At 44.3% G+C, this 25,702-nt stretch overlaps 1 protein-coding gene across 1 annotated transcript; it reads right to left on the minus strand.

The window, feature by feature from the left end:
* LOC137420933 (uncharacterized) lies at positions 1-25,702 on the minus strand. Its single transcript, XM_068106462.2, has 2 exons — positions 25,357-25,702; positions 1-2,134 (listed from the first exon to the last, which is right to left on the minus strand). Exon 2 carries the CDS (start codon positions 2,102-2,104, stop codon positions 587-589), a length of 1,518 nt encoding a protein of 505 aa, XP_067962563.2. The 5' UTR covers positions 2,105-2,134; positions 25,357-25,702; the 3' UTR covers positions 1-586.

Here is a 25,702-nt window from a genome sequence, read left to right on the forward strand (position 1 = left end):
AACATATACCATGTGACCTTTATGAGCAGTCTGTGTTCCACATATCCTGAAGGAACACAATCATGACAACACATCACCGATCCTCAGTGCCGTTCAGTTTGTTGTGAGGTGCACATCACTGTGACATGGTCTTCCATATGTCCCAAAGCCCCTCAGGATTGTCAGTTTGATTTGTTGTTGGATATTACAGGGCTACATGCATACTGGACTCAAAAGGAAGTCTACTTTCAGAGCCAATCCAACTTGCAATGCCACAGGCCATGGTTCTCGGTGACTGTGAAAGCTAGCGAAAACAGTTTTAAACTGCCTTCACGTGTCTACAAACAGAGCGCATGTCAAAGGGACAATTGTTCATGCAGAACGGCAAAATAAACCAGACCTATATAATGGCAAAGCAGCTGGGCATTCAGAACAACAGGGAAAAAGCAAAGACAGCAAACACTCAAAACAAATAATTAAAATAAAATTAAAACTACGAGTTAAGAGCAATCCCAATTTAAATGTGCTGTAAAATACGAATGAAAATAATGTACTGTGGTGTTCTCAACAATATGTTAAGGCCTGTCAAAGGAAAAATAAAAATATTCTACATTGGAGACAATGGCAATTCTACAGTGGTAATGCTTGGGGAGCTATGCGTAAGATCTAGAATTGGTGATGATGATAGAGAGGGCTGCATTAGACCACGCGTCCTGCAGCCCTGTCTCTGATGTTGCACCACGTGGTTGCGAGTGGTGAAACGGCGGTGGCACAGCTCACAAGCAAAGATGGGTGCACCGATATGCAGCAGAGCATGGCGCACAACATTGCTACGGTCATTGAAACGCTTCCCGCACACAAGGCAAGAGCGCAGGCTCCTGTCTACGTGCACACGGGCGTGCCGCCGCACGGCGGCTGTACTGCTTGGGATCGTCAAGCCACAAGTCTTGCAGACAACAGAAGACCAACCCATCTCGTCATCACCACTCACTCCCTCCAAAACAGGTTCGCTTGTGCCCTTTCTGGAAGTCCAGACTCCCGACGGCGGGCCTCCGTCATCCCAGAGTGCTCCACAGCTCCTGCAAAATCCCTCCACCACAGCAGCCTCATCCAAAGCGAGGCCACAGGCTCGGCAGCTCAATCCGGGGACCTCTGCACGCGGTGAACGAGGAGCCATTCTACCACTTGCCAATGAGCGAACACATTGAACATATATTGTGGAGAATTGAGACGTGGGTAAACTTTCCAAATTTTCTTCATCAGTTCTGGAATTTTGCAAGCTGCCATCACCAGCAACCCGCTGCCTTTCATCTGACACACTGCTTCCTTCATCATTTTCTTCCATTGGCTCCTGCTTCACAGTCCATATTTGAGGTTTTTCTTCATGTTTTTCAATAAGCTTTCCAGAATCACCCTGCTCTGTGCCATTGTCTGTACCATTGTGAGTGGCTGAAGGTTTAAGCAAGCGAGACTGCAGAGATGATTCTCCAACAAGCATCCCACTGAGCCACCCCTTGCCCTTGCCATAAGATGCACTGCTGTTGTGTATGTTTGACAATGAATGCACAATGCTCCCATCTTCCAAAATATGGCTGCTGGCTGTGACAGAAGGGCCCTCTGAGTCACTCGGTCCTGACATGCGTTCGCTTGGCCCTTCTGTCAAATTTGATGGTCCATTTGTAGCTCGATCATCATCATCATCCTCATCATCATCGTCATCGTCATCGTCTGGACTCTCAGATGCCGGTGAGCTTGGAGGTGGCAAGGCTTCCTGCAGACAGTGTATGCCGAGGGCGGTGGCGGCAACCCTCAGCCGGGACAGATCCGTGCGTGGCACGCTCAGCTGCCCACGGTATATAAATTCAAGCACCTGTTCAAACGTCTCCACAGAGATAAAGTCGAGAACAAATGGACCCAGGGTGCTGCAAGGTTCGGCGAGGAAGAGCGAGCGGAAGTAGCGACATGTGCTACTCAGCACAGCCTTATGAGCCAGGTACCGACGGCTCTGCACTTCGACGACAACGTCACAGAAGGAACCTGTGAGCCGCAGCTCACACAGCTCTTGGAGCAAGTCTGAGAGGCGACCACCATTTTCCAAAGATACATTCTCCACGGTTTCCTCCATCTTGATTTTTTCACCCCGCTCCTGCCAATGCTTGAAAGGGGAATGAGGTAAACAAAAAAAGAAAATACAAAAACAGATCACTGCAAACATTTTTGCCAAGGAAGTTTAATGTCCTCTGCTCCCCTCCATCCATAGCACCTTTAATTTTTAAAAAAACAAAAACACCTCGTTTTGTTATTTCTGTTCCTCACAATTCTCTTTCTCTCTCACTTTTACACACACCACACACACACACCACACACATCACACACCTTGTTTTTCTATTTTTGTTTCTCACAATTCTATCTCTTATGATTTTCAATACTTATTTCTCTTTTTCAATTCTTATTTTTTTTAAATGCATTTAATTAATTGTACAGTATTGGTTGTTCCTAAACTTAAATATAAATAATTTAAAGGATTGCTGTAAATGATGTTAATTTCACAACATCCATTATTCAACTTTATTTAAATTGTAAACCTCAAAATATAGTTTCTCCACCTAAAGCAAGAACCTTAACCTGGAAGCAATTGACTAGTTGCCCGACTGCATGGATCATCAGCTGGGCACCGTTCTTCCTCGAGGTTTCGATCCTTTCAGCCCATGACCTCTCGAAACGGCGGATCCACAGCCTCGATCATGGATCCACATCAATAGATGGTACATCAGTAGATCCACAACCTCAGTTGCATCCAGGCAGGCAGTCAACCCATCAATGCAACATAACTCATTCCAACTTTACTCGCAATAGGATTTAATGTATTATCATATATTTTTAACTTTCCTTCCACACTCGATAATACGATATCATTAAATCATGCACATCTTACCTTAAATACATCAATCTACCAACCAGCACGACCACACCACCTACCTTTGGATCAAACTGTATTTCGAATGTTCAAACTGTCACCGAAAACGGTTTTTGGCATGCTGCCATATCCTAGCAACCACTGATTCCTAGCAACATTGATTTGTAGTACATTTAATTCTTATATTGTACTGTATTTACATAAATATCTCATGAATAATATTTTTACTATTCGTGTTGTATTTTACTAATTCGAATTGGTGTCTTTTTGTGATATTAAAGAAAACTTGTTTTAATCGACCGACTGTCGCTCCCTGCGCTAACATACATCTGACTAGTTGTTTTATCCTATTGACAAGTTCAGAGCTGTGTGTGGTTGCTCTCACAGTCCTAATTATTTATTTCACCTGCAACCGTACCATAAAATAGCTTTTTAGGCATGTTGCTGTCTAAGAAAGGCATTCGGACAATGTGGAATGGAAATGCATCTCGTTTATCAAATAATTTGGTGTGAAATTTATTATTATGGATGTCAATTTGTAATTCTAAAAAGGAAAATGAAGTGGAAGTTTGGCTTTCCTTTTTAAATTCAAGTTCTTTTGGATATATATCATCATGAAGCTGCTCAAGAGAGGAAGGCTGGCGGACTTCCTCTCTAGTCGTCGTCAACGTATGGCCCTGAATGGGTTTCTCTCATCTCCTCTTCCTGTTCAGGCTGGAGTTCCCCAAGGCAGTGTTCTGGGCCCTGTGCTTTTTCTGGTCTTCATCAATGATCTCTCTGACTCTCTTGAAAATCCTCTATATCTCTTTGCTGATGACTCCACTCTCTGCCGCTCCATTCCTCATCCGTCAGATCGGCAGTCTGCAGCCTCCTCACTCTCTGCAGACCTGGACAAAATCACAGACTGGGCAAACAAGTGGAACATGTCTTTCAATCCTGGCAAATCTCACACTCTTACGATGTCTCTCCGAAAAGACCGACTGGACAACCCTCCCATCTACTTTCTGAATAATCCTCTCCAAGAAGTTCTGTCACTCAAGCTTCTGGGTCTCACTATCTGCCATGATCTTTCCTGGGAAAACCACATTTCGAAGCTGGCCTCCAAGGCCAGTCGCCGACTGGGCATCCTCCGTCGTGCGAAGTCCTTCCTTGTGGCACACCTGAGCTCCTCACCACATACAAGGCTTTCATCCGCAGCTCAATGGAGTACTGCTCTCCCCTCTGGGCTGGTGCTCCTGCCTCACACCTAGCTCGTTTTCACGCTGTTGAAACCAAAGCGTTCAGAATCATTGGAATCTCCCGCGATGACGCTATCTCCGAGGGCCTTTCACTTAATCACCGCAGGCAGGTTGGTGGTCTTTCCGTCTTCTACCGACTCCTCTCCGGCCTTGCTCCCCCAGCTCTCTCTGGGCTCTGTCCCCCAAATATTCCTGCAGGTCGCACAAGATCTGCCTGCAACCCTCTTATGGTTAAACTGCCAAAATCAAGACTCTCTGCTCACCTTCACTCCTTCATTCCTCTTTTCTCCCACCTCTGGAACAAACTCCCTCACTCTCTTGAATCCCACTCCTCCCTCCAGGTCTTTAAAACGGCTGTTCACCACCATCTCTTATCTCCCCCAATCCAAAACCTTGATCTTTTCTACCCCCGCTAATTTCACCCCAAACCCACTTTTTTTGAGGTGACTTTTGACTTCTTTCCTGGAAGTCCTTGGTGTCCTTGCGTTTTATACCTATCCTGCCTCCCCCCAGGCCCTCTCCCTCCAAAAACATCTCCCGATGTCCCTGCTCTCAAATGTTGTGTTTGTGTGCTTCCTCCCCTTCTCTCCCCATCTTGTCGACCACTCCCCTTTTTATATACTTCGTTTGCTTTTTTGTTTGATTTGTTTGTTTGATAAATGTTAGCTCTTTCACGAGCCTCGACTCTGTATACAAAAATATATATATATATATATATATAAATCCATCGTTAATTGCCAACAAATCATCAATGAACCTGAAGATGTTTCGTCATCTTCGTGCAGTTGTTAATTTATTCCTGCACATGTTCTGGACCAAATCAAACTCGTACATGTGCAGAAAAATTTGCAAAGAAAGGGGCCGGATCTGAACCCATGGGTATGCCCACTGTCTGCTGGAGTATCTTGTTGCCAAATGTAAATAAACTGTTGTTCAGCAGAAATCGAATACTTTCTTTGAGTTTACTTTTTGAAAAGCTGCATGAATATTGATTATCCTTTACAGACCAGTGTGCTCTGTTTTGATATACATTAATGTATGCTTTATTACCTCCTGCAAATGCTTTATCTATTGCTCTGTCCAATGTGGTTACTAGCTTGTCATGTGGAATGTTTGTGTACAATGTGGAAAAATCAAAAGTTGAAAGACATTTTGCTTTACCCTTGTTGTCAATGTTATGGATACTATAGATTACCGGTTTGGAATTGTCAATGATCCAGAATTTCTTAATACCAGAATAAAACTTCACTATTTCATGGTAGTTTTTTAAGCATTTATAGATTAGTTTCATTGCCGCTGTTATACTGCCCGACAAAGGTTTCAAACTACATTCTCTACTTGCGATGATGAACCTCATCTTACAAGGGTGTTTGTGCATTTTTGGGATCCAGTAAATGAATGGTAATTTATGGTGTTTATCCGGAACTAGCAGTCTTCTCACCGTTGAGTGATTTGTATGGTGTTGTATCAAGTCTTTTGTTATCGTAACTTATTTTGTAAGTCTTTGAAATTCCCGTGTCTGAGCCCAATTCTTCCAAAAGTGTTTGAATGTAGAATGTTTTACATACAAATGCAACATTATTATTTGCTTTAGCAATTGGAACAATAACATATTGTGTTTGAAGCTGCCTTAAGCAATCACGTGTCTCTGGATTGTTTAAAATTGCCTTCGGATTATTGATTCTAACTTTTCTTTTCAAATCACCAACTCTCCTTTTCACATCTAACCATTCTAACATTTCAGCTAACCCCCGCTCTAGCAGGGAAAAATGGCCTCAAAACGATCATTCATTCCTTTTCACATGTTTCTCTACCTCCTCCAACCATAAAGCTATTTGTGTGCTTGATACTTTATGTTTATCAATTTGTTCTTTCATCCATTCGCCCAGTCCCATCATTGTAAGTTCCATTGCTTTATTCCAGTTTAGTCTTTTATTTTCTCTATAATTTGGTCCTTTTGTAAGTAATGCACGTAATCTTTTATCTTTCACTATTCTGAGATCACCTGTGATGAAGTGTTTATGATGTCCTTTTGGTCCTTTTGTAAGTAATGCACGTAATCTTTTATCTTTCACTATTCTGAGATCACCTGTGATGAAGTGTTTATGATGTCCTTTTGGTCCTTTTGTAAGTAATGCACGTAATCTTTTATCTTTCACTATTCTGAGATCACCTGTGATGAAGTGTTTATGATGTCCTTTTGGTCCTTTTGTAAGTAATGCACGTAATCTTTTATCTTTCACTATTCTGAGATCACCTGTGATGACGTGTTTATGATGTGGATCTTTGAATGCGGAATGCTCACAATTACAATGATGTGTGTTATTTAACCATTCCTCTACATCTATACATTGTACAGTGTCCTTGAAGTTGAAGATCGTTCCCCGAATTGAATTTCCCAAAGTGTACACAACTCTTGGTCGCTCTCTCTGTTGTATTGTTTCTGGAAGTTTACTCCACACTTCCTTATGTTGAAGTATTTTCTCGATATTTATCATTTCCACCCCTTTGTTATCAAACAAGATTTTGATGATATCATTGTCTTTTCTACGATTCACTTTTTTAGGTTTCTCTTTGTACATTTTATGATCAATCATGTCCAGAATTGCTTCCATGTGTTGGATTGGGAGTTCCTCTTGATCGTCCTCTTCCATTAATCTGTTCACGATTTGCCAAACTTCTTTCAGTTTTTTTTTTTTTAAGGTGTTGATCTTAATTCTGCTGCTGTTAAGTAATGTGCAGATATTGGATTTGTTAAGAACTAACCATTCATTTACAATTTGTTGTGGTGTGTCTATAATTGGACATTTACGTCCATAGTTATGTACTTTGTGTCTCTGAGAGTCTCGTGGTAAGGTGTTATAAACAGAGGCAATGATGTTTTGTCCATTTTGCTGTGTATATGTCATTAATTCTTTCATTTAATCCATAAGGGAAAGCAGTTCTTAATTCTTTAATCCAGAAAAGTTATCTACGCTTACGCAATTGTGAGATTGTTTTATCTTCCATCCCATTCTTTTTTCAGCCAAAAACAACACACACACACACACACACACACACACACACACACACACACACACACACACACACACACACACACACACACACACACACACACACACACACACACACACACACACACACACACACACACACACACACACACACACACACACACACACACACACACACACACACACACACACACACACACACCTCCAGTGTTTTCTTTACAGTTAAAAAGAAAAACATTTTTGATCCTTACACTTTTTATCTCATCTTGCATGAGACCAAATCATTAGACAAAGGTAGTTTATCAGAATCAGATATATGGTCACAATGGATCATTGTTGGGAAAATTGCAAGTATATGCACGAAACAGAGAGCAATCACGATGAATTGTTTAAATCTAAGAAAATGGAAAAATTGTCATAGCACGCATTTGCTGCCATTTCATACTTCAAAAACTATTTCATACAAACTAAACTGCAGTGATCATTTCCAACCAACACCACCAGCAGCAGCACTACCACCACCACCACCACCACCACTACCACCACACAACACACCCGACAGGATGGTGCAGAGGTGGCTCACTTGCCTTTGAGCCGAGAAATCTGGGTTCCAGTCTAGGCCTGGCCAAAAAAAAAAACAAGTACAAAAAGTTTTAATTTAAACAAAAGCCGCGTCGATGTTACACAATGCCTAGATGCAGCTGTGCCTATAACGTCGATGTTATAGGCACAGGACATTCCAATTGATTCGATTACTTGATGTTATTTTTGTGCAAAGTGAAAATATATCTCGGCAATTTCCCGTGTGTGGCGACGAATTTTAAATATATCTCGGCATTTTCCCGTCTGTTATTTCAGGCGGTGTATGACTGACCATGCCGCGATTTAAAAAATATATATCTCGGCAATTTCCTGTGTGTGGTGACATGTGAACAAAGCTATGCTCCTCTCTCCACATTATTGTGACGACGTATAAATTAAATATTTCATCGTGACGATTGTCATCAAATGGACGAATTTTTAATATATCTCGGCATTTTCCCGTCTGTTATTTCGGGAACGTCCCGTGGGAACGTTAACCAAGGCGGTGTATGACTGACCATGCCGCGATTTAAACAAAATATATATATCTCGGCATTTTCCCGTCTCTTATTTCGGGCGGTGTATGACTGACCATGCCGCGATTTAAAAAAAAAATATCTCAATGGACTTGAAGTTACAGGCCTTTGAGAATTCATTTCGTTCTATAAAGGGCAACTTTGATCGGATTTTCTTCCCGTTTTTTTTCAACCGAGTCTAAAACTATGTTAGCGACTGTGAAAAATGGAATTATATATCGAATTTGATTTGAAATAAAACTGTGTGAGAGAGGAAGACACCACGGGCCTACAAAACAGGCCTCAAAGCTATGCGAGTTAATAAAACTAGGGCATGCCCGTACTATATATATATCTAAAATTATATCCCCCCCCTCTATTTACATGAAATGGTTTGGTCCAGCGAACGGCTTGCGTGAACGGAAAGCGAACGGCTTGCAAGTCCGGAAGTGACGTCCTCATTTGACTGTCCGGAAGGTCGCATATCGCAGTTACGATGAATCGCAAATTAGTTTTAATTAGTTTTAAAACATAGTTTAACGGCAACATAGTTTGCCAACGTGAAATAAATGAATACGCTCTCAAATGTGCCGTCCGAGGCAGAGTCTGTTCGCCACGTTCGGCACACGTGATAGCTCGCTGCTCTCTGATTGGTTGAATCGTTTTTTGGACATAGCTCGGTAACTACTTCTCCGATTAATATGAAACCTTGAAAAGGCACATCCTCGGGTCCCCAGCAATATACCTGGCAAGTTTAAAGTATATCGGACCCGTGGTTGTCGAGAAACAGCGGTCACAGACATACAGACATACAGAGATTACTGGAATTATAGATAGATGGTGGATATTTGTTTATATGAAGCCTCTCCCAAAATGGGTGGAGCTATGGTTCCCAGAATGGGTGGAGCTTTGAGGTTTTGTCTTCTCTGCAAGAACAAAGAACAAGAAGAACAACAACAATAGCAGAGGGCACTCTATTAGCAGCGTCTGCGACGCGGCTAAAAAAAAGTTTGATCTGTGCTTCACAGACTAAGTCTTTAAATCACAAGGCGTGCCATTCTTCAGAAGAACGTTAACCAAGGTGTCCTGTGAAGTAGAGTGGTTCTTTCAACGATTTTGCGATCTTCCGAATTGGCACCGTATTTTCCTGTGTATTAACCACACTTTTTTAAAATCGACAAACAGTTAAAAGCTAGGGGTGAGGTTAATACACAAATATAGGGGAAAAAAAAAATTGGTATACGAAGTAGAAGCTCGTATAAAAGCCAACACAAAGAACATATAACAAAGGGGGTAGGAGACAAGAGGGGAGAAAGAGGGAAGCACAACAACAGCAGCAGGGAACAGGGACGTCAGGAGATCTGTGGAAGGGAGAGGGCTGGGGCAGGTTATGCAGTATAAAACAAGATGCACACAACAGGGTAGTTCAGTAAAGAAAACAGAATTTGAAAAAGGTGAGTTTGGGTTGTATTAACGGGGGTAGAAAAGATGAAGGTTTTGGATGGGGGAGGATAAGAGATGGTGGTGAACAGCTGTTTTAAAGACCTGGAGGAGGGAGTGGGATTGAAGAGAGTGAGGGAGTTTGTTCCAGAGGTGGGAAAAAAGAGGAATGAAGGAGTGAAGGTCTTAAAACCGATCAATGCCAAATTTAAATTATATTCGAATTGTCACATACATTCCAGTAGATCTATATTGTACATATCGGGGAGCGTTTAGAGCTTTCATAATTATGTAAAACTATCTCGGTTGCGTGTTTTTACCCGTTGTCATGCACGATAACCCCCACATGTCATTCCGTTCCTGTCAATTCTGATTGATTGACAAACAGGTGTGAGGAATGCATGACGGGAATACCCACCTGGTCTCCAGGACCGGGGTTACAATGGCTCCAACGGCACCGCGGAGCCAGGCCCACAATCATAAGAAGCCCATAATGACAATGTTAGTTTTTTTTTTTTAAGTGTACATATTGCCATGCATTTAAATAAAGACGATGTATTGAATTTAATGCTACTTAAAAAAAAGAAAAAACATACAACTTACATAGATAAAATATATGACCATTTCCTTGCATGTGACGTCACCACTGTTAATAGTGTACATTCCAGTTCCAGTTCGGTAAGCTTGCGTTTTATACGTGATGTGTTTGCGCATTTTTACCTCCACCACCGAAGGTAGATGGAGGTTATCTTTTCACCACTGTCTGTCTATGAACAAGATATCTCAAAAGGCTGTTGACAAATTCAGACGAGATTTGGCAGAGAGGTAGTATATGTGACACGAACGAAATGATTAGATTTTGGTGAAGATCCGCATTCGGATCGGGCTACTAGAATTTTTTAAGTGATTCTTCACCATTGGGAGATAGGGCCAAAAACGATATGTCGCAGGATATCTCAAAAAGTTGTGCACAGAGTTGGACAAACCTTGGTGGCCAAGTTGCGTGTGTGACAAGGACAAATCAATTCAATTTTGGTGAAGACCTGAATATGGATTCAGATACGAGGATTATTTAATTTTTAAGTGATTCTTCACCATTGAGGGATCGGGCAGAGAGCGATAAATAACATGATATTTTAAAAAGTTATGGATGAGTTATGAATAAACGAGGTGGACGAGTTGGTTAGGTGACAAGAAGAAGCCGATTAGATTATGGTTCAGGTCCGAATCCAGTTCCGACCTATCAGTGGGATACAAAACAAACTGTTCAGCCTGGCGGAGGTATGAGCTCTATCGAGTGCTGTTCTAGTTGGAGTTGTGTGCACCTGTCACTTATACCATTTTTTGGAATTACGTGAATTGAGTGCGTGAGTAACACTGCGATTACATTTTCACACTTTTTAAAATTTTCGAGCAACATGAAAATGTATTCAAGATAACACCCGGCTTCTGGCTAGATTGCCTTCCCTCTCCCTCAGTTTCGGGAAACCCTCCATGTTAGTGTCGTGTGTTTCATGACGTTTCCCATTTTGCGCATGGATTGTGCGCTGTAATAAGCGTACCCACTGCAATCATGACTGGAAAGCGTCCGTGGAGTAGCAAGGTTGGTAGTGTGAGCAAAATACAGAGGAAGGCCCTCACTATTGAAGTGAAAATGGATGTTTTAGGACGGTATGAAAGAGGTGATCGTACAGGTGATATGAGGATCAGGGAGTCATTGCTACATTCAAGTTGTATTATATCCGAATAATATTTGCAAACCTGATAATCATTTGCAGGTGAAATCAACTGATAATGATCACAGGACTGTAAAGGAATTCTGGAATGCCTTTACAATAAGGGATGTTCTATGTAATGTTGAGGAGTGTTTGAGGGAAGTCATTCGTTCCTGTATGAATTGTGTACGGGGGAAACCTTGTCCTCAATTTGGTCACGGCTTAAAAAAAAAACCATGAATAATGGGTTTCGGCGTGAATGATGTGTTGAAAACACGACGGAACATCGTCAAAATGGCCAAAACAGACTGTCGGCTTTGGTGAGGTGGAGGAGGGTGATAGAGAGGAGTTGCTGTACTCGTACCGGGAGGAGATCTCAAATGAGGACCTTCTACTGCTGGAGAAGGTACGCCAGATGGATCTTAAACATTATAATTTAAATAAAATAAACACTGTAATAGTAAATATAGACAATAAGATAAAGATTTTGGCAGCACTCACCCAAACCTCTGCCTCTTATATTGGGAAATTTGTTTGAATTTAAACGTTTTTCATTCACAACACTTGCTCTCAGGCTCAAGGTGAAGAGCTTAGCCAAGGAGGATGACAGTGGGGACTTCAGGACCAGGCCATCATAGGCCTACAGGTTCATGGCACGCCATCATCTGTCAATTCGATGGCACATAAACATCTCCCAACATCTACCCGATGACATGGCTGATAAGACCAAGCACTACCAGTCATATTTCATCAAGTTTCGCTGGGAGCATGAATTTTATTTATTTATTTATTTATTTGAGGGTGAAAAACGGGTGCAGTTAATACATGATCACGATTAATACACCAGAAAATATGGGTACTTTAGTGATGTATTCTGGCCTCTATCGGTTTTTTATGTTCTGAAAATGCTTGAGAATAAAAGGTATGGCTTCGAAAACGACAAGTGTGAGCCGAGACGACGAATATTGAGAATTGGTATTAATAGGATGAGGTTAGCACTTCCATGAGTCCAGACCAAGTATACAAAAAAAATACCAATGATGTATTTGTGAAACGACATAAAAAGGGGTGACGTAAATCAGGGAATTACTGTACTTCAATTTTAATGAAATAGTAATACAACCCTAACAGCTCGGTTTAAACTATTTAAACACAAGATGTCGAATCACCGGTTTAAAAAATCCTGGAAGTTTAGCGCTATTGGAGCAGTCTTATATACCACCCTATTTAATATGTCCACATACTGCTAAACTGATATCCCGGTGTGTACCCCGGTTTAGAATAGGTACACCGTATCCCTGCACATCGTAGGAGGCGACTAAGGGTTGGCACCAGGAAGGGCATCCGGCCATAAAAAAAACATTGCCTCAAAAAGGGAACCATGATTTTCATGGGGCCCGCAAGGCTAACCCCTGCTCTAGCGGGGGAAATTGCCTTAAAACGATCATTCATTCACATACTGCTAAACTGGAGATTCTTGGAAATGCAAAGAAGGCGATTTGTGTTCTACATTGTTCAAGTATATAATTCCATTTAAATAAAATAAAGATTGTTAAAATCATATAAATAAATTAATTCTGGAATTTACTGCAATTGATAAAGTGTCTATTACATCACTATATCTAACAGTTACATTAGTTATTTGTGCCTGTTGTTTGTGTCCTTTATAACATCCTTAAAAACGAAGTTTCCTGTTTGGAATGATTTTCAATTTTGTTTGATTGCCAAGCAGGCAGACAGTGTAAGAAAAATTATCTCACTCCTTGCTGCATACAGTCACGTGAAAAAGTAAGTACACCCCATGTAAAGTTTTGACTTTTTCAACATATTTCAACATGCAGCTATTTGATCTTCATTTCAACAATATTGATAGATAAAGGTGATATAATATAACAAAAATCATGAAACATTTACATTTTGTAGTCCATTGTATAATTTAAATAAACAAATGCAAATTTCACATGTGGAAAAAGTAAGTACACCCCTACATTTATCACTATTCAAATACCTAAAATTAGAATCAGTTGCACCAGCTCAGGTGCAAATGATTAGAACATCATTAGAGAGGATCTTGGAGGAACCTGTCTTATTTAAACCTCAGACATTTAGTTTGGTTTGCTCTTTGTTGTTGAAGTGTGCGGCGTTACCATGCCCAGATCAAAAGAGCTCTCCGAGGCCTTCAGAAAGAAGGTTATAGATGCCTACGAGTCTGGGAAGGGATTTAAAAAGATCTCCAAACAATTTGAAATCAATCATTCGACTGTCCGGAAGATCATCGACAAGTGGAGAAGATTCCAAACAACTGCCAAGTTGTTCAGGCCAGGCCACCCCAGCAAGTTCAGCCCGAGAGCAGATGGCAAGATGCTGAAAAAAGTCTCCAAGGACCCCAGAATGTCATCACGCGACCTACAGGTAGCTCTTGCCACTGTTGATGTCAAAGTGCACGAGTCTACCATTAGAAAGAGGCTGCACAAATTTGATCTACATGGGAGGTGTGCCAGGAGGAATCCTTTGCTGTCCAGAAAGAACATCAGGGCAAGACTAAAGTTTGCCAATGAACACCTAGGCAACGACCAGCACTTCTGGAACAATGTGGTCTGGACAGATGAGTCAAAGGTAGAGCTATTTGGCCACAGTACCAGAAGACATGTTTGGCGAAAACCAAAGACAGCATTTGAGGACAAGAACCTGATACCAACTGTAAAGCATGGTGGTGGAAATATTATGGTTTGGGGCAGCTTTGCTGCATCAGGGCCTGGGCAGCTCACCATCATAGAATCCATTACGAATTCTTCATTGTACCAGAGGGTGCTTGAGGATAATGTGAGGCCATCTGTCGGAGAGTTGAAGCTCAACCAAAGGTGGACCTTGCAACATGACAATGACCCTAAACATACCAGTAAATCCACCAAGGAATGGCTGAAAAGAAAGAAATGGAGAGTTCTGGAATGGCCAAGTCAAAGCCCGAATCTAAATCCCATCGAGATGTTGTGGGGGGATTTGAAACGAGCTGTGCATGCAAGAAACCCCTCAAACATTGCACAGCTGAATTAATTCTGCATGGAGGAGTGGGCAAAAAATTCTCCCAGTCGATGTCAGAGACTGGTAGACAGTTATAAGAAACGCCTACTTGAGGTTGTTTCTGCCAAAGGGGGCAATGCCACCGATTAGAGCCAAGGGTGTACTTACTTTTTCCACATGCGAAATTTGCATTTATGTTTATTTAAATTATACAATGGACTATAAAATGTAAATGTTTCATGATATGTTATATTATATCACCTTTATCTTTCAATATTGTTGAAATGAAGACCAAATCTATTCATTCCAAAAAAAAATTCCATCTCTTACAGCTACAGTGACTCTTTCATTCATTCCCTAAACTCTCCAGAACTCCACCCATCCTTCAGCGTCCTCAAACGTATTTTTGACTCGAAGGTTGCAAGAAACTCATTTTGCAAGAAATGTTCGTTTCCCATTAATCGTACATTTTTCAAAATCCAATCTCACCCCTCCCCTCCAAATCTTCCCCATCACCCATCCCTTTCAAATCTTCCCCCTTGCCCCTCCCCTCCAAATCTTCCCCATCACCCATCCCTTCCAAATCTTCCCCCTTGCCCCTCCCCTCCAAATCTTCCCCATCACCCATCCCTTTCAGATCTCCCCCCTTGCCCCTTCCCTCCTAAACTCCCCCCACTACCCTCCCCTCTGAGACCCTCCCTCACTCCTCCCCTCCTAGACTCCCCTCTCACCCCTCCTCCTCAAAGCGTCCTCCCCGCTTCTTCCCCCTTCCAACTCTCACCTTCATCTCCCTCAACCTTCTGCCTCACTCTTCCTCCTCCTCAAACACCTCACTGCGCCTCACCCAATTACCATCAAACCTTTTGGCCGCCCCATTCTTCCCTTTCTCCAAGCTGCTCTGAAATCTCTGACACACCTGCAACAGCTCTCCCTACCTCTTCCTCCTCTTCCACATCATACCCTACCGCTCCCCCCCCCTGTTTCTGTATCCGATGCTCCCCCTTCCTCTTCTTTAACAGTATGGACCTCAAACATCCGGGGCCTTCGCTCAAACCTGACTGATCTCTCCATACAGGTTGCTTCTGACAAACCAGACGTGATCTGCTTAACAGAAACTTTCCTCCTTCATGATGTCTCCGATTCCTTGGTATCTCTCCCAGGTTACTCCCTCCTCCGGTATGATAGACCTGAGCCTCGTCCTGGAGGGGGGGCTGCTATCTTTATAAAAAACTCTCTTCCTCACTCGCCCTGCACTGCCCTCTCTCCACCTCACCCCCAGGAATACCTTTGGCTACGGCTTCCCCTTCGCTCCCACCTTCTGTTCATATGTGTGTTGTACCGTCCACCAAACAGTGATGACTCCATCTACATCTCGCTGTCTGATAACATGGACCAACTTCTATCTACCCATCCCAACTCTCTCTTCCTCATATGTGGTGATTTCAATTGTGACCATGCCAGTTGGCTGGGTGTGGGTACCTCTCTCACCAGCCATGGCTCTTCAGCAAAGGACTTCTGTGACTCACTGGGACTGACACAATTTGTCAATTTCCCGACCCGGATCTCAATCAACGGAGCATCTTCTCTTCTGGACTTGGTTATGACTAACTTCCCTGAAAATGTCTGCTGCTCTTCTTCTGCTCCAATCGGCTCATCTGATCATGTGCTTGTTAAAGTGGACATCTCTCTGACCATTCTCAGAGAGCCTCCTCAGCGTCGACGAGTCTGGCATTTCACTCAGGCCAACTGGCATGGTCTTCAAGCAGCCATCAATCATCTGGACTGGTCTCCCATCTCTACCGCCTCTGACATCAACTCATCCTGGGAATTCTTCCAAAGTAAACTGCTCTCTCTCATGCACAGAGTTATCCCATCTCGTCTTCAGTTGTCATACCCTTCCTCCCGTCCATGGTACACGGAATCTTGTGGTGAGGCTATTGCCCAGAAACAACTTGCTTTCGTCTCCTGGAAAGCAAATCCAACGGAAGGAAATCTCATTTCCTTTCACAAAGCTCGAAACAAGTGTGTGTCCACCCTCAGGAGAGCCAGAAAACAATATCTCTCCGTTCTCAGGACAGAACTCTCTTATCTGTCTCCCTCTTCCAAATCCTGGTGGCGTCTGGTCAAATCTGTTTCTGGTGTTTGTTCCCCCTCCATCCCCTCCCTCACCTCAAACGGCCACACGGCTAAATCCGCGCGTGAAAAAGCTGAATGCCTCAACTCTGTGTTTGCCTCTAAATCTTGTGTCCCAAACCCATCCCTCTCTGTACCCACCATACCCAGTCGTAACCAGCTGCTCCTGGACTCTGTGTCCTTTCCTCCTGACAAGGTGGAAAAGTTTCTGTCAACCCTCGACTCTGATTCTGCAACTGGACCTGACGGCATCAGCCCACGGGTCCTAAAATCTTGTTCTTCCGCTCTTTCACTCCCTCTCTCTGTTCTCTTCACACTCTCTTTTGCTCAAGGTCATCTGCCATCTGCTTGGAAATCTGCCAATATCACCGCTTTGCACAAAAAAGGTGCAAAAACAGATCCCAGCAACTACAGACCGATCAGCCTTCTCTCAATTATCAGTAAAGTCATGGAATCCATCATTGCTTCAGATATGAAATCTTTCGTCTTCTCCAATGGCTTGATCTCTGATCATCAATTTGGTTTCAGACCTGCTCACTCTACTCTGGACATGCTGCTACTGCTTTCTCAACAATGGATGGAGGTCCTCAATGCCAAACAGGAAATTAGAGCTGTCTCCCTTGACATATCACGTGCCTTCGATACGGTCTGGCACCCCGCTCTGCTCACCAAACTCTCCTCTGTTGGTATCCATGGAAATCTCCACGCATGGCTGGCAGACTTCGTCTCTAGTCGTAGTCAACGTGTGGCCCTGAATGGGTTTCTCTCATCTCCTCGTCCTGTTCAGGCTGGAGTTCCCCATTGCAGTGTTCTGGACCCTGTGCTTTTTCTGGTCTTCTTCAATGATCTCTCTGACTCCCTTGAAAATCCTCTCTATCTCTTTGCTGATGACTCCACTCTCTGCCGCTCCATTCCTCATCCCTCAGATTGGCAGTCTGCAGCCTCCTCACCCTCTGCAGACCTGGACAAAATAACAGACTGGGCAAACAAGTGGAACATGTCTTTCAATCCTGACAAATCTCACACTCTTACGATGTCTCTCCGAAAAGACCGACTGGACAACCCTCCCATCTACTTTCTGAATAATCCTCTCCAAGATGTTCTGTCACTCAAACTTTTGGGTCTCACTATCTGCCATGATCTTTCCTGGGAAAACCAAATTTCAAATCTGGCCTCCAAAGCCAGTCGCCGACTGGGCATCCTCCGTCGTGCGAAGTCCTTCCTTGGCACACCTAAGCTCCTCACCACGTACAAGGCTTTCATCCGCAGCTCAATGGAATACTGCTCTCCCCTCTGGGCTGGTGCTCCTGCCTCACACCTAGCTCGTCTTCACGCTGTTGAAAGCAAAGCATTCAGAATCATTGGAATCTCCCGCGATGAAGCTAACTCCAAAGGCCTCTCACTCACTCACCGCAGGCAGGTTGGTGGTCTTTCCGTCTTCTACCGACTCCTCTCTGGCCTTGCCCCCCCCCCCCCCCCCCAGATCTCTCTGGGCTCTGTCCCGCATATATTCCTACAGGTCGCACAAGATCTGCCTGCAACCCTCTTATGGTTAAACTGCCAAAATCAAGACTCTCTGCTCACCTTCACTCCTTCATTCCTCTTTTCTCCCACCTCTGGAACAAACTCCCTCACTCTCTTCAATCCCACTCCACCCTCCAGGTCTTTAAAACAGCTGTTCACCACCATCTCTTATCTTCCCCCATCCAAAACCTTGATCTTTTCTATCCCCGATAATTTCACTCAAATTCCACTTTTTGAAATACCAACTTCTGTCCTGGAAGTAGGGCTGTCAACCGAGCCGAGACCGGGACGAAATCCCGGTGGTTTCGGCTTTCGAGACGGTCTCGGGACGGTCCCGAGATAAATTGATTGACGCAATTTCTCGGTAAAAAAATCCCGGTTAAAATTCCAACTTCTTGCAGATATTTTCCATAATAGAGGCATTTATTGAGCCTTGCTTTCATTACTCTGCTTCTGCACAAGCATCATTTTTCGCAAGTGCAGCTGAACTGACACAAACGATGATAGATAAAGTAAACTCACTGTTCCATTCCAGGATTTTCCCCTTGTCAACAAACAATGCACTGTAAACGAATCCGAATTCCGAATCCGGATCTTCACCAACATCTAATCATTCCGTCCTTGTCACACACGCTGCATCTCCACAAAATTTCGTCCGAATCCGTCCACAACTTTTTGAGATATTGTGTTCACAAACAAACGGACAAACGGACAAACAGACAGGAGTGAAAACATAACCTCCATCTACCTTTGGTGGCGGAGGTAACGAAATCAGGATGAAGGTCACAATGAAAATCCGCCGCGTCGCGGCTTTATTTAAACTGTTGAATCCTTCCGCTGTATCACTCCGCCTCGCCCCGCCCCGCTGCGGTCACGTGTCCGTCCATGGAGACGAGTTACGGAATGTGGTTGCTATGGTCTTTTGCACATTAATATCGAGGGACTCGCTCGAGGCCTCGTGATTGGAGGGACGATGTTTATTTAGATTAAAAACACGTTTATAACGGATTATTCTACACACAATGTATTAATACAAGTACAATACATTATGTAGTTTTATGAAATGAGTTTTTGATGAACGTTTATGTTTAATTGCAACGCAAAATCTATAAATTGTAAGAATCCCTCGGGGTTTGGTTTGACGATTTGAATGTGAAAGTATTTTGGTTATCTTATCTCCACTTTAGGCCTGATAAGTTGATTACGTTTACTTTAGTCACAGAGTCAAAATAAGGAGGGGGGGGGGGGGTGATCACTACACCGCGTGCTTTATAATTTACGAGCAGAAGTACCCGGCATTGCCGGGCGGGGGAGGCAAGGGGAACGGGGGGGGGGGGGGGGGCAAGCCCCTTGGCGATCACAACTCACAAAATGATAATGAAACTCCAACCGGGACTCGAATATGCCAGGGCAGAAACATTTTCTCCCTCTCTCTGACATTCCGAGCAAGAAATTACACGACAATACAAACTGTAATGAGATAACCCGGTCCCGTCGGTGGCCGATCATCTGCATGTAGGCGGTGTATTTTATTTCATCCCGGTAAATGGAAGCTAAGTCGGAATTTAAGTAATCAACATCAGAAATGAATTTTTTTCATTGTTGTTTATATATTGTAATGAAATTCCATTATTTTTGAAGCCTTATTATTATTTAATTTTTTTTTTTTTTTTTAACTTTGCCGGGAACCGAGCCGATCCGAGATCCCGTTATGAAAATTGAAAATTTATCGAGACGGTTCCGAGACGGGATTTTGAATCTAGCTAACAGCACTACCTGGAAGTCCTTGGTGTCCTTGTGTTTTATACTTCTCCCACCCCCCCCCCCCTTCCCATGCCTCCTCCCCCCAAGCCCTCTCCCTCCCACACATCTCCCTGCTCTTAAATGTTGTGTGCTCTCAAGTGTTTGCGTGCTTGCCATTCTCTTGTCTTCCACTCCCTCTTTTTATATATTTTGTTTGTCTGGTTGATTTGTTTGTGAAGTAAATGTCAGCTCTTTCACGAGCCTCGATTCAGTATACAAAAAAAAAAAGAAAAAAAAAAGATATCGCTGTATGTTGAAATATGTTGAAAAAATCAAAACGTTACATTGGGTGTACTTACTTTTTCACGTGACTGTATATGGGATCGCGACAAATCCAGAGCCAAGGTTCAGTTAAACGGCAGGTTTGTTTTCTGATTCATATTCAAAATATAACATGCAATTTAAATAAGTTTCTCCTCGACCATGACCTAACATTTGTAGACATCCAGACGGACAGGAAACAATTGCTTACCCCACGCTTCACGTTGCTTACTCACTTCACGTGAGTGGGGTAATAAATACAATTCTACACGTGGAAATAAACAAAAACAAACTAGAACAATGCGACTGTCGCCAATATGCCTCCACGTAGTCACTGCTTGTGACTGTCCTAAAAATAAACTAAATTAAACTAAATTTAAATGAAACTAAACTAAATAAAAAATAAAGTTTGATTTAAATCCCTCCATCTGTTTTGAAGTATCACATTTTTACCACAGGACAGGTTTCACATTGATCGGTGAAGCGTTTTCAGAGAAGGGACTTTTTAAAAAATATCGGCTTTCAAGCTAATATGGCTGCCAAACCAGGTGACAAATTACATCAAACATGTACACTCTGCATATGTAAGGGTATGAGATCCCGTGTGTGAAGTTTCGTGTTGATCGGATAGGTTCGTTTTTCTATTCAAGATGGCTGGCAAACCATGTGACCTACAATGTCATTATTTTAAAACTATATGCAACAATAGTGTTGGTTGACATTTGTAAAATTTCGCATTGATAGGGTTAGCGGTTTCAGAGATATAATTCTTTAATATTTTCCTTCAAATTGGCTGCCAAACCATGTGACCAAAGATGTCATAGATTCAATATTTCAATACAAATGGGTCAGAGATGATGTGCATGCAATTTCAGATTTTTAGGATAAGGCATTCAATTAAAACATTCATGGCTGGTATACCACATCACCGATGATGTAATCATTATCATGCTTTTGTTTCCCATTGGGAGTACTTGACAATGTACCAAGTTTCAAATTTTTCCATTCAGCGGTTTCCGAGAAATATATATTTAATTATTTGCGGTTAATAGACGGACGTACACACGGACAACCCTAAAACATAATGCCTCTGGCCACCTTTGGAGGCGGAGGCATAAAAATGCCAATTCATAAAAAGTCCCACTCCCCCAATAAAAACACAAAGGGTCTATTATAAAAGTGGTTCCCATTTTAAAGCAAAGCTTCAGATGTTGGACGTTTTGCGAAACAATGACAAGTAAAGTCGGGCATGAATCCCGGCCGAAAGGAAGTGAGCTCGGCATCCTGAACTCTCGTTAAGGTTTAAATTTTCATGCATCTCTTACTGTATGTTACATGTGACGCGCATATGGCACATGTCAGCAAATAACTTCGCTCAGCCTATCTCATCTTAATACAGTCCAGATAACCACAATTGGCTAGCCAACAGTTTTCCATTTCCTATAAATGTGCGATTAAACCATCAACCAATTGTCATACTTTTCATGTCAAAAAAAAGTTTTGTCAGTATACAAAGTTGAGGCTTGTGGAGGAACTAGGACAAGAAGGGATCAGAACACAACAGAACAAAAGGATTAAAAGAAAAAGGGGGGACACCAACAGCAGGGACGTGGGACAAAATAGAGGGAGACTTTGATAAATTTAGTGATATGGGGAAGAATGAGGGTTAGGGCAGAATATGGGGTGTAGGGTGGAATATGGGGGTTAGGGCAGAATATGGGGTGGAGGGAGGGTGGAAAATGAGGGTTAGGGCAGAATATGGGGTGGAGGGTGGAATATGAGGGTTAGGGCAGAATATGGGGTGTGGGGTGGAATATGGGGGTTAGGGCAGAATATGGGGTGTAGGGTGGAATATGAGGGTTAGGGCAGAATATGGGGTGTGGGGTGGAATATGGGGGTTAGGGCAGAATATGGGGTGTAGGGTGGAATATGAGGGTTAGGGCAGAATATGGGGTGTAGGGTGGAATATGAGGGTTAGGGCAGAATATGGGGTGTAGGGTGGAATATGAGGGTTAGGGCAGAATATGGGGTGGTGTGGGGTGGAATATGAGGGTTAGGGCAGAATATGGGGTGTGGGGTGGAATATGAGGGTTAGGGCAGAATATGGGGTGTGGGGTGGAATATGAGGGTTAGGGCAGAATATGGGGTGTAGGGTGGAATATGAGGGTTAGGGCAGAATATGGGGTGTAGGGTGGAATATGAGGGTTAGGGCAGAATATGGGGTGTGGGGTGGAATATGATGGTTAGGGCAGAATATGGGGTGGAGGGTGGAATACGAGGGTTAGGGCAGAATATGGGGTGTGGGGTGGAATATGAGGGTTAGGGCAGAATATGGGGTGTAGGGTGGAATATAAGGGTTAGGGCAGAATATGGGGTGTAGGGTGGAATATGAGGGTTAGGGCAGAATATGGGGTGTGGGGTGGAATATGAGGGTTAGGGCAGAATATGGGGTGTAGGGTGGAATATGAGGGTTAGGGCAGAATATGGGGTGTAGGGTGGAATACGAGGGTTAGGGCAGAATATGGGGTGTGGGGTGGAATATGAGGGTTAGGGCAGAATATGGGGTGTGGGGTGGAATATGAGGGTTAGGGCAGAATATGGGGTGTGGGGTGGAATATGAGGGTTAGGGCAGAATATGGGGTGTCGGGTGGAATATGAGGGTTAGGGCAGAATATGGGGTGTAGGGTGGAATATGAGGGTTAGGGCAGAATATGGGGTGTCGGGTGGAATATGAGGGTTAGGGCAGAATATGGGGTGTCGGGTGGAATATGAGGGTTAGGGCAGAATATGGGGTGTCGGGTGGAATATGAGGGTTAGGGCAGAATATGGGGTGTGGGGTGGAATCTGAGGGTTAGGGCAGAATATGGGGTGTAGGGTGGAATACGAGGGTTAGGGCAGAATATGGGGTGTAGGGTGGAATATGAGGGTTAGGGCAGAATATGGGGTGTGGGGTGGAATATGAGGGTTAGGGCAGAATATGGGGTGTCGGGTGGAATATGAGGGTTAGGGCAGAATATGGGGTGTGGGGTGGAATATGAGGGTTAGGGCAGAATATGGGGTGTGGGGTGGAATCTGAGGGTTAGGGCAGAATATGGGGTGTAGGGTGGAATATGAGGGTTAGGGCAGAATATGGGGTGTGGGGTGGAATATGAGGGTTAGGGCAGAATATGGGGTGTGGGGTGGAATATGAGGGTTAGGGCAGAATATGGGGTGTGGGGTGGAATATGAGGGTTAGGGCAGAATATGGGGTGGAAGGTGGAATATGAGGGTTAGGGCAGAATATGGGGTGGAGGATGGAATATGAGGGTTAGGGCAGAATATGGGGTGGAGGGTGGAATATGAGGGTTAGGGCAGAATATGGGGTGTGGGGTGGAATATGAGGGTTAGGGCAGAATATGGGGTGTGGGGTGGAATATGAGGGTTAGGGCAGAATATGGGGTGGAGGGTGGAATATGAGGGTTAGGGCAGAATATGGGGTGTGGGGTGGAATATGAGGTTTAGGGCAGAATATGGGGTGTGGGGTGGAATATGAGGTTTAGGGCAGAATATGGGGTGTGGGGTGGAATATGAGGGGAAGGGGAAGATGCCTGATGTGGATAACATGGATACAGAACATTCTTAGGCAGGAAAAACTGGAAAATTGGAAAGAAGTGGGCTTGAGGAGGATTAACAGAGGTAGAAAAGATCATGCACTCGAAGGGGAGATGATCTGAGATGGAGGCAAACAGGTTTCTTGGAGACCGAAAGGGAAGAACGAGGTTGAAGGAAATGTGGAAGTTGGTTCCACAGGCGGGAAAAAGAGGAACGATTTAATGGAGGTGAGCAGTGATCCTGGGAGTTTCACCGGAGATGATGGTTTCTGGCTGGCACCCTGCAAAAACATTGGGGGGGGGGGGGCGGACACAGCACAGAAAGGGCAAAGAGCACAAGACCAGGAGGAGGCGGTAGAAGACAGAGAGCGAAGAGACCACCAAGCTATCTGCGATGTAAAAGCGATGGACCCAGAGACTCAGCTTCATCATGGGGGTTTTAATGATTTGAAGGTCTTCATTTCCAAACCTCCATGCTCGTGCAATCTGCGCAACCACCGCGCTGCACCACAAAGGTCATGCAGGCCAAGAATCTTCATGTCGATTTTACCGCATGTGAGGTCACAATTCAGGAAAGCATCCAAACAATTTGGGGGTTGGGGGTTGGGCGGGTGGGCGGGTGGGGGGGTTGGGGCGATTTTTAGGATGCCACGATGATGTAATAAAAGGTTTTTTTTAGCAGACTACACAGACATTTATTTATTTATTTATTTATTACGTCAGCAGTGGAGGGATTGGAGGGATTGGAGGGATTGGAGGGATTGGGGGATTGGGGGGTGGGAGGATTGGGGGGGGTGGGAGGATTGGGTGGGGGTGGGGGGATTGGGTGGGGGTGGGGGGATTGGGGGGTGGGGGTGGGGGGATTGGGGGGTGGGGGGTGGGGGATTGGGGGGTGGGGGTGGGGGGGGGGTCTGGGAGAAGGCGGGAAGACTAAAAAAAAACACTTGGATAAAATGAGGAAACGGCAGATAGGAGATTAGTCGAGTCGTGGGAGGACTGTGTAGAGAAGGTAGGTGGAAGAGGAAAGGCGTGAATGGTACTCGTGAGTTCCGTCCCATTGGGATACATTTTACGCAGACAAGCCTTTCTCCGTTCAGACAACACTGCACATGCAGGACACCCGGCAGGTCCCTAACAACGACGAGGGGAGAAAATCACAGCGTCGTCAACCACAGATGCTTCAACAGCTGCTGGCGCGGAAACGCGTTCGGAAAGAGTCCCACGTTTGCAAACCCGCGACCCGTCAAGCACAATGGCCGTCCTGACGCGGCTGCAGCGGTCAAACGGAAAAATGGACCAGTCAGGTCGCCGAGCAGACAATGGAGCCAGAGTGACAGGACGGACCGACAATCCGAACGGACGGAGACGAAGGCAAACGGGATCGGTCGTGGGGACGGAGACCGAGGACGACGGCGAATGGGTTCGAAAACGGGCGGAACGATCCGGCGATGCAAAAGGGAGACAGTGAGGGCTCCAACGGGCGGACAAACACTCGTGCAAGTGCGGCCTACTCGAGGCAACACCGACAGTCCTTTCCCCTCGCATCCCTCCTAGTCCTAGCCGCCATACCCGTAACCCGGCGCCTCGTAAACACCTCGATGAGGAAATGCTGAAGAAAACTCACCGATAGAGAGACCGCCCGAGCCAGAGCTGCAGCCGGTGACGGTAACGGTGCTGGTGACGAGATGTGCAGACAGGCCGCAGCAAGGGACACTGTACGCTACGTCGCGACCACCATATTACACTTCTTCTTCTTCTTACTCTTCATGCCCTGAAAAGATCATTATTTTTCTTCTCCACGTCCAGTTTGGAGCGAATAAAAGCGGTTCGCGGGGTCGAGGCTGTAAAGGTCGATTGGAAACGACGGCGAAGGGCGAACGAGGCACGAGTTTCGGATACCTTCGATCGCTGAGGCGAACGGAACGCTCGACCTGGATGTCCAATCACCGCGAACCGAGCCGCGGGTCCTC

This window comes from Myxine glutinosa, chromosome 2 (genome assembly GCF_964187855.1).
Source record: "Myxine glutinosa chromosome 2, kmMyxGlut1.1, whole genome shotgun sequence".
Classification (NCBI taxonomy): Eukaryota; Metazoa; Chordata; class Myxini; order Myxiniformes; family Myxinidae; genus Myxine; species Myxine glutinosa.

What these genes read in the sequence shown, in the direction of transcription:
- LOC137420933 (XM_068106462.2), bottom strand. Translation starts at nt 2,104, where the DNA reads ATGGAGGAAACCGTGGAGAATGTATCTTTGGAAAATGGTGGTCGCCTC.